A 16095-nucleotide genomic window follows, 5' to 3' on the forward strand; every position below is an offset into this window, starting at 1 on the left:
ATCATCAATCAAAGGGATTTTTTTTTATTTTTTATTTTTTTTACAAATGCCTAACGCAACAATGCTGTTACATTTAGTAGGAGAAAAAAAGCTTCTATATATAAATAAATAAAACAAATTCCACTTTGGGAACCACATAAGCAAAAGTTATGGGTGTCTTCATGCACATTATGTTGATGGAATTGTGTTCTATCACGACGGCCAAATTACAGGATGGGAAAGAAGAAAATGCTTAACTTATCACACACACACACACACACACACACACACACACACACACACCACGGTTCCTGAAACAATTACGCTTTTCCTGGAATTGAAGCAAACCAGTAAATAATCTTGCAGTGAGCATTTAGCCTGTTCCCTCCAGTCCCCGGAAGTATACAAATAGAGTGAGAACAATCAATATCAGGAAGTGGCTATATTGACATCACAGTAAAGACAAATGAGGTGTGAAAAGGCAACTTGCGCATCCAAAATGGAACCCTATTTTCATATATAGCGCATGACTTTTGATTGGGCCCATAAGACTCTGGTCAAAAGTAGTGCACTATATAGGGAATAGGGAGCCATTTCAGGGTGTTGTGATAAAACTTTTGTATTTTTTAAAGCTCAGTGGAGGGAGGGAAAACAAAGCTTCTAGTTAGAAAGCCATCCGTATAGAGCTAACAGGCCAAGGTATTGTATGTTTGGTCCACATGGGAGAAGGCCGGTTTAGGTTTAATCAATGGTTAAAGCATTTGACTGGGCTTAGAGATGGATCTTTGAAAGAGCACTGTAGAGAGGGTGAGAGGCTGTGTGTGGTGTGTGAGAGGTGTGGGAGAGGAGATGGTTGTTTCCGAAGCATTAGACAGAGCGGTGTTAGGGATCGCAGCTTTGAGGAAAAACATCATGTTGAAGAGCCCACGCTAGTCCCACTGCGGATTAGTTTAGTGTGTGTCTGGGTGCGTTTTCTAGGGTGGGCTTGACACAGTTGTGTGTGTTCATGTATCTGCTTGCATGCGTTTGTGAGGCTGAGAGTCAAGAGAAGCATTAGCTGTGACAGGAAAACATGTCTTGCTTTTCACACTGTCGGGCCATGATCACGCGCTTAGCTAAAGAGCAGTAGGGAGTGTGTTGTGGTGAGCCTCAACTACTGTAGCCCTGGAGAGAATTAAGACTGGGTGAAGTCAACCCATGCAAAATGAAACTCTGGCAAGTTGTGAGGTCTGGACATTTCTGAGCACACCTGAAAAGATAGTCACTCTTTTCTCCTGAAAGTTTAAAATCCCTCGTTCCTTAGATGTCAAATCTCAGGACATTCCCAACAGAATTGGAGCAAACTCGGCATCTACCCATCCCAAACCACACAGGAGGAAAAGCAGGTAAACAAGGAAGCAAGGCTCCAGGATGGCTTCAAAGCAAAGGTCCCTGAACACAGGGGTAATAAGAGCAGCCTTTGGCCTTACGACTGGGTCAGACAGTAGCAGTAAACTATTCAAAGCTACACTGAAACAACTCTGTGTGTGTGTATATATCTCTCTCTGTGCACATGTGCACTGCCAGCCCTCCCGTCAGACGATCTCATACTGTAATTAGGTCAGATTCACTTCCAAGGGTAATAAGCATCATCTATGCTGCAGTAGCCGCAGGGGGACGAGGGTGCAAAAATGTTTTTAACACCCTGCCATTGTATTGAGGGGAGTGCATGATTTGTTAGAACATCCTAACTTTACCTAGGGGGAGTGCACGATTTGTTAAAACACATGGACATTAGTTCACAAACCTAACCTGATACATGATGGCTTTATGCTTGAAAATACCCTTGTTCTATCAATTTAGGTCTGGTTTTTGGGTTTTTAAAGTTGTGTCCATCGTGTAGTAAGGCAACACGATACGTCTTGGGATTCGGAGCCGCTAATCTCATCAAGAAGGTTTCTCAACACTAGTCTACCTCTGTCTGCAATCCCACCCTCTCTTCATCATACTTTGTTTTTCTGCCCTGTAATTGAAAACTCTATATACTGTAACTCTGTACACACAGTGACGGGAGATGACAAGAGAGAGCCTGGCACAGGAACGTGGGTTTACTTTAGACATGTTCTCCCTTGGTCTTCTTTAGCACATCTAGCAGATCACATGCTCTGACATGGGACCTGTTAGTTTGTTTCGATCTTTCACTCACTCTCTTTCTGCCAGGGGAAATAAATAAACAGGGCCTCGTTCTCTCCATCAACAGTGCTTCAGTCGGCAGGATGAAGAGAACAGAGGAGAGAAATGGAGAGATGGAGGAGTGCAGCCAGCCGCATCGCTCACCTTCATTTCCTCCTTCTGGAGGACAAAGTTAAGGACGAGAGCTGTGACAGAGAAGGGCAGATGGATTAATGATTGTTCTGTTCTTCTCTCAATGGGGATAGTCAATGTGGGTCTATTGTCTTTCCTTCCATCGCCCTTGTCTTGACACTCATCTGGATAGAGTGGTGATTCCACCTTGTAATGGGAGCGTTGATACATTCGCCCTGTCAAAGAAGTCAGTGTCACCCACACACGCAGGTGCACACGCACCCATACACACTCATAAGTATACACGTAGAAATGCTATGGTCAAATGGCAGAAGAACCTATTATGCATGACATAAGTGACCCATAGGACGCAGCTTCTGGTGTATAAGGTCCTAAGAAACCTAGCCAGGTTAACATCCGCCATGGGAATGAGTTCAGTTCACTAGCTAGTGTTGACAGACGCTGCCTGTCCTTTACTGTACATTCACACTACATCCCGTTTTAGCTCCCGCTGCCTCTGGCATTCTGGGAGAGTGGAGTGGAGTGCTTTCTTTCTTTCTCTCTTTATCCTTCTGTGCCTGACTGCCAGCTCGGAAAACAGACTTCTGACGTCCCTGGGTTCGCACCAAAAAGTCAGAGCCAAAGTGAGACCAGGCAGGTCTGAGATCTGTGCTGTATAGCCTTAGCCAAACGACATTGACAATGACCATAGGATTTGGCTACACAGCAAAACCTAATCTGGGACCAGGCTAAGGTGCTGCTACTTCCCTAAAAACTATTTAGCCAGACACAATCAGGTGACTTGAGACCAAAGCGGTTTGTTGTTTCCTTCTTCTCCTTTGTTTGACCAGAGTGATGCTCCATTCTCTTTGGACTTCTCTGTCAGACACGCAGCCCTTGACCAGGTTCCTGTCTCAGATGGTTTTTCTTTCCACTCCTTGCTTGCAGGCTAAATTTAGACCTGATGCTGCCCGGCTTTTGTGCTGCGGCCTCAGTTGACAGAAAAAAGAAAGGGAGAGAGAGAAACAGAGAGACGTTGCATGCCCCAGAGCCATTGAATGTCTGTCCTGCATCAAAAAACCTCCGTAAATAAAAACTGAGGTCTCCTCTCATGCCCTTCTAAATGCATGAGAAAAACCGAGATGGTTGTGTTACTCAAGACATCAAGACAAGACTTCTGGCAGTAAGCGTTATTTATTTCTGACATTCTCTTCCTGACAACTCAATTCCAGAGAATAAACTCCTCCACCCTTTGTAAAGTGGGGGATGGGGGAGTTACCCTACATATTAGCAGGAAATAATCTCTCATCTTCACAGATTTTTTAAAATATCCAAGAGGACTTAAATGTCCCCTGTATTGTAAGTGGATCTCAAGAACTGAGCTAAATCGATCATGGACATGGCACGTCACGCATCGGCTGTATTCTAATTCTCAGCAATTCACCAAGACAGTAGGCTTATTCCATAAGAGCTCAATTCATCAAGAGAGAGTAGACCTACTTCATAAGAGCCACTTGACTGAATACCATGTAACAACACTTGTGTAATAGTACATGCTGGAACAGTACTGGAGCATTGACCCAGTGCCAGAAGCTTTGAAGTGTGTGGTTAAGAACAGGACACCTATGGGCCCCGAGAATTGTGCCAAAGAGCCCCGTTCTCCCGCCATCCTCCCTCCACGGTCAGAATTCAATTCGGAAAGGAGGGATAAGATCACTGCCGACGTTCCTGAATCCCCTCCAGATTCTCCCTGTATGAACTCAGAAGAGCCAAGACTGCGTCAGCAGAGCGTTCCCGGGAAGTTGCAAAAATGGAACTAGACAGAACCCTTTCGCAACTCCTGGCGGAGTTCATGCATGCTGTGCTACGCAGGAAGAACCAAGCAGGGGGGGGGGAGAATAGCCTCGGGTGTAGTAGCGTTTTTACCGGCAAGTTGTTGCCACACACCACATCACACTCTTGGACGATTAATATTTATGTGGTGCCTGCCGAGCGAGCGAAGCCTAAGGCCCAGGGGATGGAGCAAGCTGCCTGGCATACTCCCCATCCCCTTCTACAGTGCTGCGATAAAGAATGTTCGCTCTCCATTGAGCTTCATTTCTGTGAACAAATCAGCTAACACAAGAAAGAAACCTATTGATTTGGCTGTTAGAATATAGCCCGCTCCCAGATCCGTTTGTGCCGTCTTGCCAAATGCTATGGTCATTGTCACGCCGACTAAAAGCTTGGCTAATACAGGAGTGACATTGGTTTGGCTGACACAATGTACTATACGGATAGTAAAAGTTACTTAGACTAGTGTATACTGTATGCAATATAGCCTGCACTCACATGCCTCCTATCACCGATCGGCAATCGCACCAATTGTCCTTCAGATGCTCCTCTTGGGCAATTACAGACTTGTTAAGTCGGTAGATGCTGCCAGAAACGGCGTGACAAACACGGCTTCTCTTTGAAGTGTGAAAGCCGCTGCATGATGAACTGAGGTTGACTCAGGCAACAAATTGACTGATAACTTTGTTCACCGTTTTCACAGCTCACGGCCATATTCCTTGTAAGGCCACATGATCAGATTTGTTCCTGTTTCTAGTGTGAACATCTTCAACTGCTGTTTCTCTTGAGGAGATATGAATGCGTATTCCTGTCCTGGTTGGCCGGATCCGTTTCTGCCTCTGAACGTTGCCAGAGTAGAGGACAGAGCACAGGGCCAGACCATTCTCAAAACACCAGCTGAGAGAGGGAACTGGAAAGAAGACAAGACTGCACACAACCACAACCAGCCGTTTACCTCAGACACACACACACACACACACACACACACACACACTTCACTCTCAATCTTCTCTTCTCTTTACTGCATATAGTTTTTATTACTATTTTTTGCATATGGTTTTAACCCGAACTGACACCAGTATTATGATTGCAGTGCAAGCAGTCATGTGTCAGCATGCAGTTATGCCACAAAAAGCTCAGCTATAATAGAGCTTTTATAACCATTATAGCACGTCTTGAAGCAGAGCTGTTAAAGTACAGTTCTGACACTGAAATGAAGGAGCTGTCATAATCCCAGCAAGGGAAGGGGTGTGGTTGTAAACATACTGCCAGCTCATCCTCTCTCTTTAGCTCTCCTTCCTTCTCCCTCTCCGTTTCTGACTAAGTGAGGGAAGATGTATAGAAGCCTAGGATGATACTGGAGACTTCCTGTTTCAGCATTATCACATAATCTACTTAACCACAGAAAAAGTCCAATATTGCTGAACTACTGAGGATAATGAAAGGATTCAATGGAAGAGCTTATTAAGCTTAGTTTTTAACAAACTAGGGGGAGGGTTACTTACAGTAGCATTCTGTCTCCTCTCGAAGCATTTCTTTGACAAAAGAATATTGTCATATAGGCTACAAAGACTAATTTTGGGGTTGCTCATTCTGGTTCTCCACACAAAATGACGACTGCATGTAAAATGTGGCGTACAGTATAGGATGCTTGTTATAGGATGTGAGAAAGACAGAATTGTGTCCTGCCAAAGACTACCAGTGCTATCCTTTTCCATATCTGTACGGAAACAAATCGCTGAACTTTTCCTTGAAAACATGACACCGATTACCATATGACTTGCCATTGGCAATGACATTAGCTGGCCCTCATTCAAATGTGTTGGAACCAAAGGACAACACCCCTACAACATGTTTATATTTATATTATATTCCCTCTCATTCTGTAGGCCTATCATAATAAATAGACCTTTGAAAAGACAAGGTAAAATCTCTTAGAAAATACTTTATTGAATATCGACCAATTAAAGTGAATTAGGGGACTTACTGGTTACAAGTTTTTAGATAATGTCCTTAAAACCAGTTACTGTGCAGGAGTGTCTCATATGAAGACACAAAATGACCAACAACAAAAAAGGTAACAGGCTATTGCAAATAGTGTAACAACCACAAAGGAAAAATATCTGACACATTTCTTAAGAATATAAACAGTGAAGCAATGGGCTGCTTACCTTCAACGTCTCTCCACGTTTAAAACTCAACTCATCATCTGCAGTGGCTTTGAAATCGTATTTGGCAATGGCCTCCATGGTGAGGATTGTTGAACACCTGTATGCTGTGTTGATGAATGCACAAGTACCCTTCTGAAGTCTTTCAGTTGAGTTTATTCCTCAAAGGAATGATGAAAATTATGAACAATGTCAGAAGAAAAAAAACCAGAAGAGCTCCCGTTTTCCCCTTGGTCTGACCAGTCACTCCGAGTAGCACAAATACCCTCACTCGCTTCACGCCGCTACAACCCTGTGAATAAGAACGCAGCTAGAGAACCTAAGACTATGTAGCAGCAAATTAACATTAACCAACTAGTAAAAACAATGCACTAATATGATAGCTTGTGATGTGACGCCGCGCCCATAGACAATACTAGCATTCTGACGCTCGCGCAATCAGGGGAGGAAGGATATCATCTGATTGACGTTTCCTCAAGCCAACTAACGCACATCATCTCCACAATTGACCAATCGGATGTGAGAATTCTGTCATATCCAATAGGTGTTCTGTAGCTGTGCAAAACCAATGGGATTGCTAATTTACACGGTTTGTAGAGGGTTTTTGACAGGCAGATGTGGTTGATGACTCAAAACTCGAGCTAAATGTAGAATGTCTAATTTCGACTCAAAAATCGTTTTGTCTCGTACAATGTTTTCGGCCCTCTTTCCTTGCCATTAGCCAAGTCCTTCGTTTGTATACCTTTTTCAGCTCCTTTGAGTGAAATATTGGTGAGTAAAAACAAAAGAGTTGCGATAGTTGTAACAATACAATAAATTTTGTTTCCAAATTTGACAAGCAACAGTTTGTTACAAAGTTAAAAGTAACCTAGTTGTCACAATTGCTAAAACTACGAAATTAGACTTGTAGGCCTACTTTAGCTCCAACAGAAGAAAGATGACGAAGATACGACTTTTAGGCTATTGTTGTGCTAGTCCTACAATGTAGGTTAATTAAACAATAATATAGGCTAAATCATTTCAAAAAAGTGAACGACGGTCCACCGGGTCTTGCTTGAAGCTAAAGTGAAACAGTTCAGGTCTCCGAAGTAGCCTAGTCCACCTACACTCATTTAATGTTACCTTGTTTTCTACTTGCTATCCCTTGGAATTATACCAAAAAAACGTGTTATTAGTAGGCTATCCACTTCCTAGAACGTGAGCTCTCTATATAGGAAGCTTCCTATCGCGACATTTTGGGAATACTTAAATCTGCACAGAACTTTGCCCACTCCCCTGTTCCACTGCTCCTCGCTCTCTCGCCCTCTCTCTCTTCTCTGCAATTCAAAGGGCTTTATTGGCAGGGGTAACATGTTTAGATTGCCAATGCAAGTGGAATAGAAAATAAACAAAAGTGAAATAAACATCATAAATTAACAGTAAACATTAAACTCTCAAAAGTTTCTTAAAGAATAGAGACATTTCACATGTTATACTTTTGTCTATGCGCAGTGTTGTAACAATGTGAAAATAGTTTAAGTACAAAAGCAAAAATAATTAGACAGATGAATATAGTTTGTATTTAAAATAGATTTTTTGCTTCACTGGATGCCCTTTTGTAGCAACAGGTCACAAATCTTGCTGCTGTGATGGCACACTGTGGTATTTAACCTAATAGATAAGGGAGTTAATCAAAATAGGATTTGTTTTCAAATTCTTTGTGGGTCCGTGTAATCTGAGGGAAATGCGTGTCTCTAATTGGCATTGGCAATGCTCCTTTTATGGACACATCACTGCACTCTATACTCCTCTGTAAACTGGTAATCTCTGTATACCCGTCGCAAGACCCACTGGTTGATGCTTATTTATAAAACCCTCTTAGGCCTCGCTCCCCCCTATCTGAGATATCTACTGCAGCCCTCATCCTCCACATACAACACCCATCTGCCAGTCACATTCTGTTAAAGGTCCACAAAGCGCACATCCCTGGGCCGCTCGTCTTTTCAGTTCGCTGCAGCTAGCGACTGGAACGAGCTGCAACAAACCCTCAAACTGGACAGTTTTATCTCAATCTCTTCATTCAAAGACTCAATCATGGACTTACTTACTGACAGTTGTGGCTGCTTTGCGTGATGTACTGTTGTCTCTAACTTCTTGCCCTTTGTGCTGTTGTCTGTGCCCAATAATGTTTGTACCCTGTTTTGTGCTACTACCATGTTGTGCTGCTGCCATGTTGTGTTGCTTCCATGTTGTTGTCATGTTGTGTTGCTGCCATGCTATGTTGTTGTCTTAGGTATCTCTTTATGTAGTGTTGTGTTGTCTCTCTTGTCGTGATATGTGTTTTGTCCTATATTTTTATTTCATTTATTTTTTATCCCAGCCCCCGTCCCCGCAGGAGGCCTTTTGGTAGGCCGTCATTGTAATTACAAATTTGTTCTTAACTTACTTCCCTAGTTAAATAAAGGTTACATTTAAAAAAAAATCAGTCATACATTTGGCAGGAGGTTAGAAAGTGCATCTCAGTTTCCACCTCATTTTGTGGAAACTGAGCATTCCTTAATTTTGGATCAGTCACAGTGATCAGGTATTCTGCCACTTTGTACTACTCTCTGTTTAGGGCCAAATAGCATTCCAGTTTTCTGTTTTTTTGGTTAGCTCTTTCCAATTTGACAAGTAATTATCTTTTTGTTTTCTAATGATCTCTCTCTCACACAAACACACACTTTTGCATGAATATGCATGTGTGAAGGGTAGAAGACAACATTTAGTTGGGCTCTAGACCTCACCTGCTGTAGATGTCTCATAACGTGTAGGGTACATGTAGGCCTAATAGGTGTGTAATTCTAACAGGGATTACTGGGACATCTAGTGGTACAAAATTAGAATCAATTGTGAAATGATACAGGAGAAAAAATATGCGTATAATTTCATAGGCTACATACATACATAATTGCCCAAAGAATGGACTTAACACTTGAATAAATGAGGGCTACAAAATATTTTCAAAGCAGGTGCTTCCACACAGGTGTGGTTCCTGAGTGAATTAAGCAATTAACATCCCATCATGCTTACTGCCCTGCAACACTATAGACATCGGGCGTCCAGCATTGCCATCAGCAATCAGATCAACTTCCAAATATTGTTTTACAAAGTAAAACAACAGAGTGAGAGGCAGAAAGGCTTTTGCCATGAGCTCATATGCCATCACCAGCAAGTGAGCTGTGCATCATTGGGTGAGTCAGTGAAACTGGAAAGCATTTTTAGCACTATAATTTTGAGTTGGATGACCGTTCAAAAGAATTTTCCCAGTCTGTCATAAAGTTCGTTGTCTGAGGAGGAGAAATCATCGGACCAATATGCAGCGGTGAAATTGTTCATCTTCTTATTTATTAAAGACAGGAAAAAATACTCATACAAAACAAACGACGAAAACAGTCCTGTAAGGTGCTCAGACTATACACGGAAACAACCACCCACAAACACAAGCGAAAACTAACCCGCTTAAATATGGCCTCCAATTAGAGGCAACAACAACCAGCTTCCTCTAATTGGAGGTCGTTCCAAAACCCCAACATAGAAATAGAAAAACTAGAAAACCCACATAGAAATAGAAAACATAGAACATCAACCAACAACCCCAAAACACTGTCACGATTGTCGTAAGGAGTGGACCAAGAAGGAAAAACAAAATAAACACGTATACAAAACAAACGACTCCAAACAGTCCCGTCAGGTGCAACAAACACTAAACCAGGAAATAACTACCCACAAACCCCCATATAACAAACACCCCTATAAATAGGACCTTCAATCAGAGGCAACGAGAAGCAGCTGCCTCCAATTGAAGGTCAACTCAATAAACACCACATAGAAATAGACCAACTAGAAATAACATAGAAATACACTAACATAGAACATAACCCAAACAACACCGAAACACCCTAAACAAACACCCACTGCCACGCCCTGACCAAACTACAATAACAAACAGCCCCTTTACTGGTCAGGACGTGACAAACACACTAAACAAACACCCCCTGCTACGCCCTGACCAAACTACAATAACAAACAACCCCTTTAACTGGTCAGGACTTGACACAGTCGGAACTTGTTTTTCCCCGCTTTCCTAGTTGTCTTGAACACACTGAAGTCGGAGATTTCCAAACTCCTAATTCCCAGTTTTTTTAAACGCAGCATTAAAAACGATTATGCCAAAGTCTCCAGTCGTGTAAAATGACGTAGAATTGCACGAAATGCGTTTATAAAAGGCCCAACATTTCCCGGACACTAGGCCACAACATTTTTCCCCCATGTGTGTAACTTCTGTAAGTGCCTCTACTCTACTGCTCTATGCCACTACGCACATGTGATGATATGCATGCCTTGCTTTATTATAAAGGTGATTCTTTTCTAATGCATTCTGGTACCTCACCACACCCTCATATGCCATGCCTTGAAATATGCATATAGTCGGACTATTAGTACATTTATATTCTAAAACTTCTGACAGCCAACTTTTTAACTCCATCCATAACTTTTGGACATTATAGAATTGCAGAAGGCATGAATCACTGAGTCACTGTTAGTTTTACACTTAAGACAAGAATTTGTGAATTTTGTCTCTTGTATAATCAATTCTGTACATTATTTTAGTTACAGGCCAGCTCCAGGCATAAGGGATATAAACGGTCGCTTAGGGTCCCTGGCCGCCAGGGGTCCTGCGACCCCAAAAATATAAAACTTTGTTTAATTTGTTTTGTAACTCAGTCAAGAATAGTAGAATACACAAGGTGCAAGTTCTACATTTTGTTGTGTATCAGCAGTTTCTCTTGTTTGGTCAGTCACTGACAATTAGCCATGTCAGCTAACAAGTTTTTAATTGTAGTAATCATGGCTGAATACCTACCGGGCATGCAGGACATGTGCCCTGGGGCCCTGACCTTCAGGGGGCCCCCATTGATTTTGTTAGTCACGGTCACGTTGTATAAATGATTGGAGACAGGCGCAGGAATACGTAATAGGGGGTTTTAATACTCCACCCAAAAATACAACATGCCATGAAAAGGCACAGGGACGAAGCCCAAAACAAACAGGTATACAAAAACACAGGGATGTAACTCAAACAAAAGAGCCAGGTAAAACCTCCAATAAATACACGGGACAAGACCCTGAATTTTTTTTATTTCACCTTTATTTAACCAGGTAGGCAAGTTGAGAACAAGTTCTCATTTACAATTGCGACCTGGCCAAGATAAAGCAAAGCAGTTCGACAACATACAACAAAGAGTTACACATGGAGTAAAACAAATATACAGTCAATAATACAGTAGAAAAATAAGTCTATGTACAATGTGAGCAAATGAGGTGAGATAAGGGAGGTAAAGGCAAAAAAAGTCCATGGTGAATAACAATACATGGGACGAGACCCGTAATAACAAGTGCACAACAATACACGGGATGAGACCTGTAATAACGAGTACACAATACACGCAGCACGAAAGCCGAAACCACAGGTACTCACAAGACCAACGGACATGGGAACAATAACCGACAAGACAATGGTGAACAGAGGGCACATATATATATATATACAATTACTAATCAGAGGGAATGGGAACCAGGTGTGCGTAATGAAACAGTTCAGTGACGCCTAGAGGCCAGTGACATAGAACTCAGGAGCTGGTGCACGGAATCTGTGACAGTACCCCCCCCTCCTGACGCGCTGCACTAGCAGCGGGATGACACCGGCCTCGAGGACGACCACAGGGATGCGGTGCGGGTCGGTCAAGGCCAGTTGTAGCTGCCGAAGTTGTGTTGTCATAGGACGGGCCAATTGCAGCTGCCGAAGTTGTGTTGTCGTAGGACGGGCCAATTGCAGCTGCCGAAGTTGTGTTGTCGTAGGACGGGCCAATTGCAGCTGCCGAAGTTGTGTTGTCGTAGGACGGGCCAATTGCAGCTGCCGAAGTTGTGTTGTCGTAGGACGGGCCAATTGCAGCTGCCGAAGTTGTGTTGTCGTAGGACGGGCCAATTGCAGCTGCCGAAGTTGTGTTGTCGTAGGACGGGCCAATTGTAGCTGCCGAAGTTGTGTTGTCGTAGGACGGGCCAATTGCAGCTGCCGAAGTTACATCGGCGTTGGACGGGCCAGTGGAAGCTGCCGAAGTTGCGGCGGCGTCGGACGGGCCAGTTGCAGCTGCCGTAGTTGTGGTGGTGGGCGGGCCATTCCCGCTGTCTCCATTTAAGGTCGGTTATTCTGTCACGTTCTATAAATGATTGGAGACAGGCGCAGGAATACGTAATAGGGGGTTTTAATACTCCACCCAAAAATACAACATGTCTTGAAAAGGCACCGGGACGAAACCCAAAACAAACAGTTACACAACACAGGGATGTAACTCAAACAAAAGAGCGAGGTAAAACCTCTAATAAATACACGGGACGAGACCCGTAATAACAAGTGCACAACAATACACGGGATGAGACCTGTAATAACGAGTACACAATACACGCAGCACGAAAGCCGAAACCACAGGTACTCACAAGACCAACGGACATGGGAACAATAACCGACAAGACAATGATGAACAGAGGGCACATATATACAATTACTAATCAGAGGGAATGGGAACCAGGTGTGCGTAATGAAACAGTTCAGTGACACCTAGAGGCCGGTGACGTAGACCTCCGGAGCTGGTGCACGGAATGAGCAGCAGTACCGGGGGAATCCGTGACAGTCACTCTCACTCAGATATCATTAACATGGCATAAGTCATGGCAAAATAGCTAGAATTGCATGAAATTTGTTATAAAACTGCAACATTTTCTCTACGCCCCATTGCAAAATGTACAATACATCATTGAACTTTACCCACCCTTGCATCTCATAATCCAATCACTTCAATGCCAGAACGAAAACCCCAAACACTGTTACCACTGATAAATCCACTATAATTGAGAATTTCAATAAGCATTTCTCTACGGCTGGCCATGCTTCCCACCTGGCTACCCCTACCCTGGTCAACTGCCCGGCACCCTCCACAGCAACTCGCCCAAACCTCCCCCATTTCTCCTTCAACCAAATCCAGATAGCTGATGTTCTGAAAGAGCGACAAAATCTGGACCCCCTACAAATCAGCCGGGCTAGACAATCTGGACCCTCTCTTTCTAAAATTATCTTCCAAATAGTGTTGCTACCCCTATTACTAGCCTGTTCAACCTCTCTTTCGTATCGTCTGAGATTCCCAAAGATTGGAAAGCTGCCACGGTCATCCCCCTCTTCAAAGGGGGTGACACTCTAGACCCAAACTGCTACAGACCTATATCTATCCTACCCTGTCTTTCTAAGGTCTTCGAAAGCCAAATGAACAAACAAATCACTGAGCATTTTGAATCCCCCCGTACCTTCTCCGCTATGCAATCTGGTTTTAGAGCTGGTCATGGGTGCACCTCAGCCACGCTCAAGGTTCTAAACGATATCATAACCGCCATCGATAAGAGACCTTACTGTGCAGCCGTATTCATCGACCTGGCCAAGGCTTTCGACTCTGTCAATCACCACATTCTTATTGGCAGACTCGACAGCCTTGGTTTCTCAAATGATTGCCTCGCCTGGTTCACCAAATACTTATCTGATAGAGTTCAGTGTGTCAAATCGGAAAGCCTGTTGTCCGGACCTCTGGCAGTCTCTATGGGTGTGCCACAGGGTTCAATTCTCGGGCCGACTCTTTTCTTTGTATACATCAATGTCAAAGTTAATTAAAGTATTTCAAACTTGATGGTTGTGCTCTGACAAAGGACCTTGCTTCAAAACGTTGCCCTTAAGTAGGCCTAACAATAAATATAATTAAATGGAATTATTGCTGTTCCCATTCTGAACCTTCTTTTAAGATGTCAGTTAAAGTTAATTTGTGGTTTATTAGTAATGCAATATGGTAAACTTATCAGGTTTCAGGTAAGACCAAAATACAGACTGTGTTGAAGTAACAATGTTTATTACAGCAACAGGGTAGGCAAACGACAGGTCAAGGCAGGCAGGGGTCGATAATCTATAGTGGTGAGGCAACGGTACAGGACGGCAGGCAGGCTCAGGGTCAGGGGCAGGCAGAGTGGTCAGGCAGGCGGGCTCAGAGACAGGACAGGCAAGGGTGAAAACCAGGAGGGCGAGAAAAAGAGAGACTGGGGAAAAGCAGGAGCTGAGACAAAACGCTGGTTGACTTGACAAACAAGACGAACTGGCAACAAACAAACAGAGAACACAGGTATAAGTACCCAAGGGATAATGGGGAAGATGGGAGACAGCTGGAGGGGGGTGGAGGCAAGCACAAGGACGGCCTCCCTGTGGCTCAGTTGGTAGAGCATGGTGTTTGCAATGGTGTTTGCAACGCCAGGGTTGTGGGTTCGATTCCCACGGGGGGCCAGTATGGGGGGGAGAAAAAAAAAATGTATGAATTGAAATGTATGCATTCACTACTGTAAGTTGCTCTGGATAAGAGCGTCTGCTAAATGACTAAAATGTAAATGTGAAACAGATCAGGGCGTGACAAAACTTGAAAATGGAAATTCATATCTTGACATATTTTATGTAGACTGGGAACTGACAGTAGCTAGGTATGGATACTCCTTTCTGAGAACCTTGTATTATGGTTATTCTTGTCAAGTAATACCTCGCCATAGCAACCATCTGTCTCTCATGGCAACATTCTAAAATTATCCACCAAAATTGGTACAACCCCCATTACTAGCCTGTTCAACCTCTCCTTCGTATCGTCTGAGATCCCCAAAGATTGGAAAGCTGCTGAAGTCATCCCCCTATTCTTGCTGCTGGTGATTCTCTGATCCACCTCTATGCAGACGACACCATTCTGTATACTTCTGGCCCTTCTTTGGACACTGTGTTAACTAACCTCCAGATGAGCTTCAATGCCATACAACTCTCATTTCGTGGCCTCCAACTGCTCTTAAATGCAAGTAAAACTAAATGCATGCTCTTTAACCGATCGCTGCCCACACCTGCCCGCCCGTCCAGCATCACTACTCTGGACGGTTCTGATTTAGAATATGTGGACAACTACAAATACCTAATATCTGGTTAGACTATAAACTAGCCTTCCAGACTCACATTAAGCATCCCCAATCCAAAATGAAATCTAGAATCGGCTTCCTATTTCGCAACAAAGCATCCTTCACTCATGCTGCCAAATATACCCTCGTAAAACTGACTATCCTACCGATCCTTGACTTCAGCGATGTCATTTACAAAATATCCTCCAACACTCTACTCAGCAAATTGAATGTAGTCTATCACAGTGCCATCCATTTTGTCACCAAAGCCCCATATACTACCCACCACTGCGACCTGCATGCTCTCGTTGGTTGGCCCTCGCTTCATATTCGTCGCCAAACCCACTGGCTCCAGGTCATCTATTACGTCTTTGCTAGGTAAAGCCCTGCCTTATCTCAGCTCACTGGTCACCATAGCAACACCCACCCGTAGCACGCGCTCCAGCAGGAATATTTCACTGGTCACCCCCAAAGCCAATTCGTCTTTTGGCCGCCTTTCCTTCCAGTTCTCTGCTGCCAATGGCTGGAACGAACTGCAAAAATCACTGAAGCTGGAGACTCATATCTTCCTCACTAACTTTAAGCACCAGCTGTCAGAGTAACTCACAGATCACTGCACCTGTACATAGCCCATCTGTAAATAGCCCATCCAACTACCTCATCCCCATACTGTAATTTATTTTATTTATTTTTGCTCCTTTGCACCCCAGTATCTCTACTTGCACATTCATCTTCTGCACATCTATCACTCCAGTGTTTAATTGCTATATTGTAATTATTTTGCCACTATGTCCTA

General features: G+C 43.5%; 1 protein-coding gene across 1 annotated transcript in view; it reads right to left on the minus strand.

Annotated features, from left to right (window-relative positions):
- Positions 1-7431, minus strand: part of LOC106587111 (growth factor receptor-bound protein 2-like) — a 32514-nt gene extending 25083 nt beyond the window's left edge. Inside the window, exon 1 of the mRNA XM_014175114.2 lies at positions 6267-7431. Within this exon, the coding sequence (XP_014030589.1) occupies positions 6267-6344 (78 nt within the window). The 5' untranslated portion in view covers positions 6345-7431. The remainder of the gene's footprint in view (positions 1-6266) is intronic.
- Positions 7432-16095: the final 8664 nt, after the last annotated feature.

The sequence above is a fragment of the Salmo salar genome, chromosome ssa02, assembly GCF_905237065.1.
Source record: "Salmo salar chromosome ssa02, Ssal_v3.1, whole genome shotgun sequence".
In the NCBI taxonomy this organism is placed as follows: Eukaryota; Metazoa; Chordata; class Actinopteri; order Salmoniformes; family Salmonidae; genus Salmo; species Salmo salar.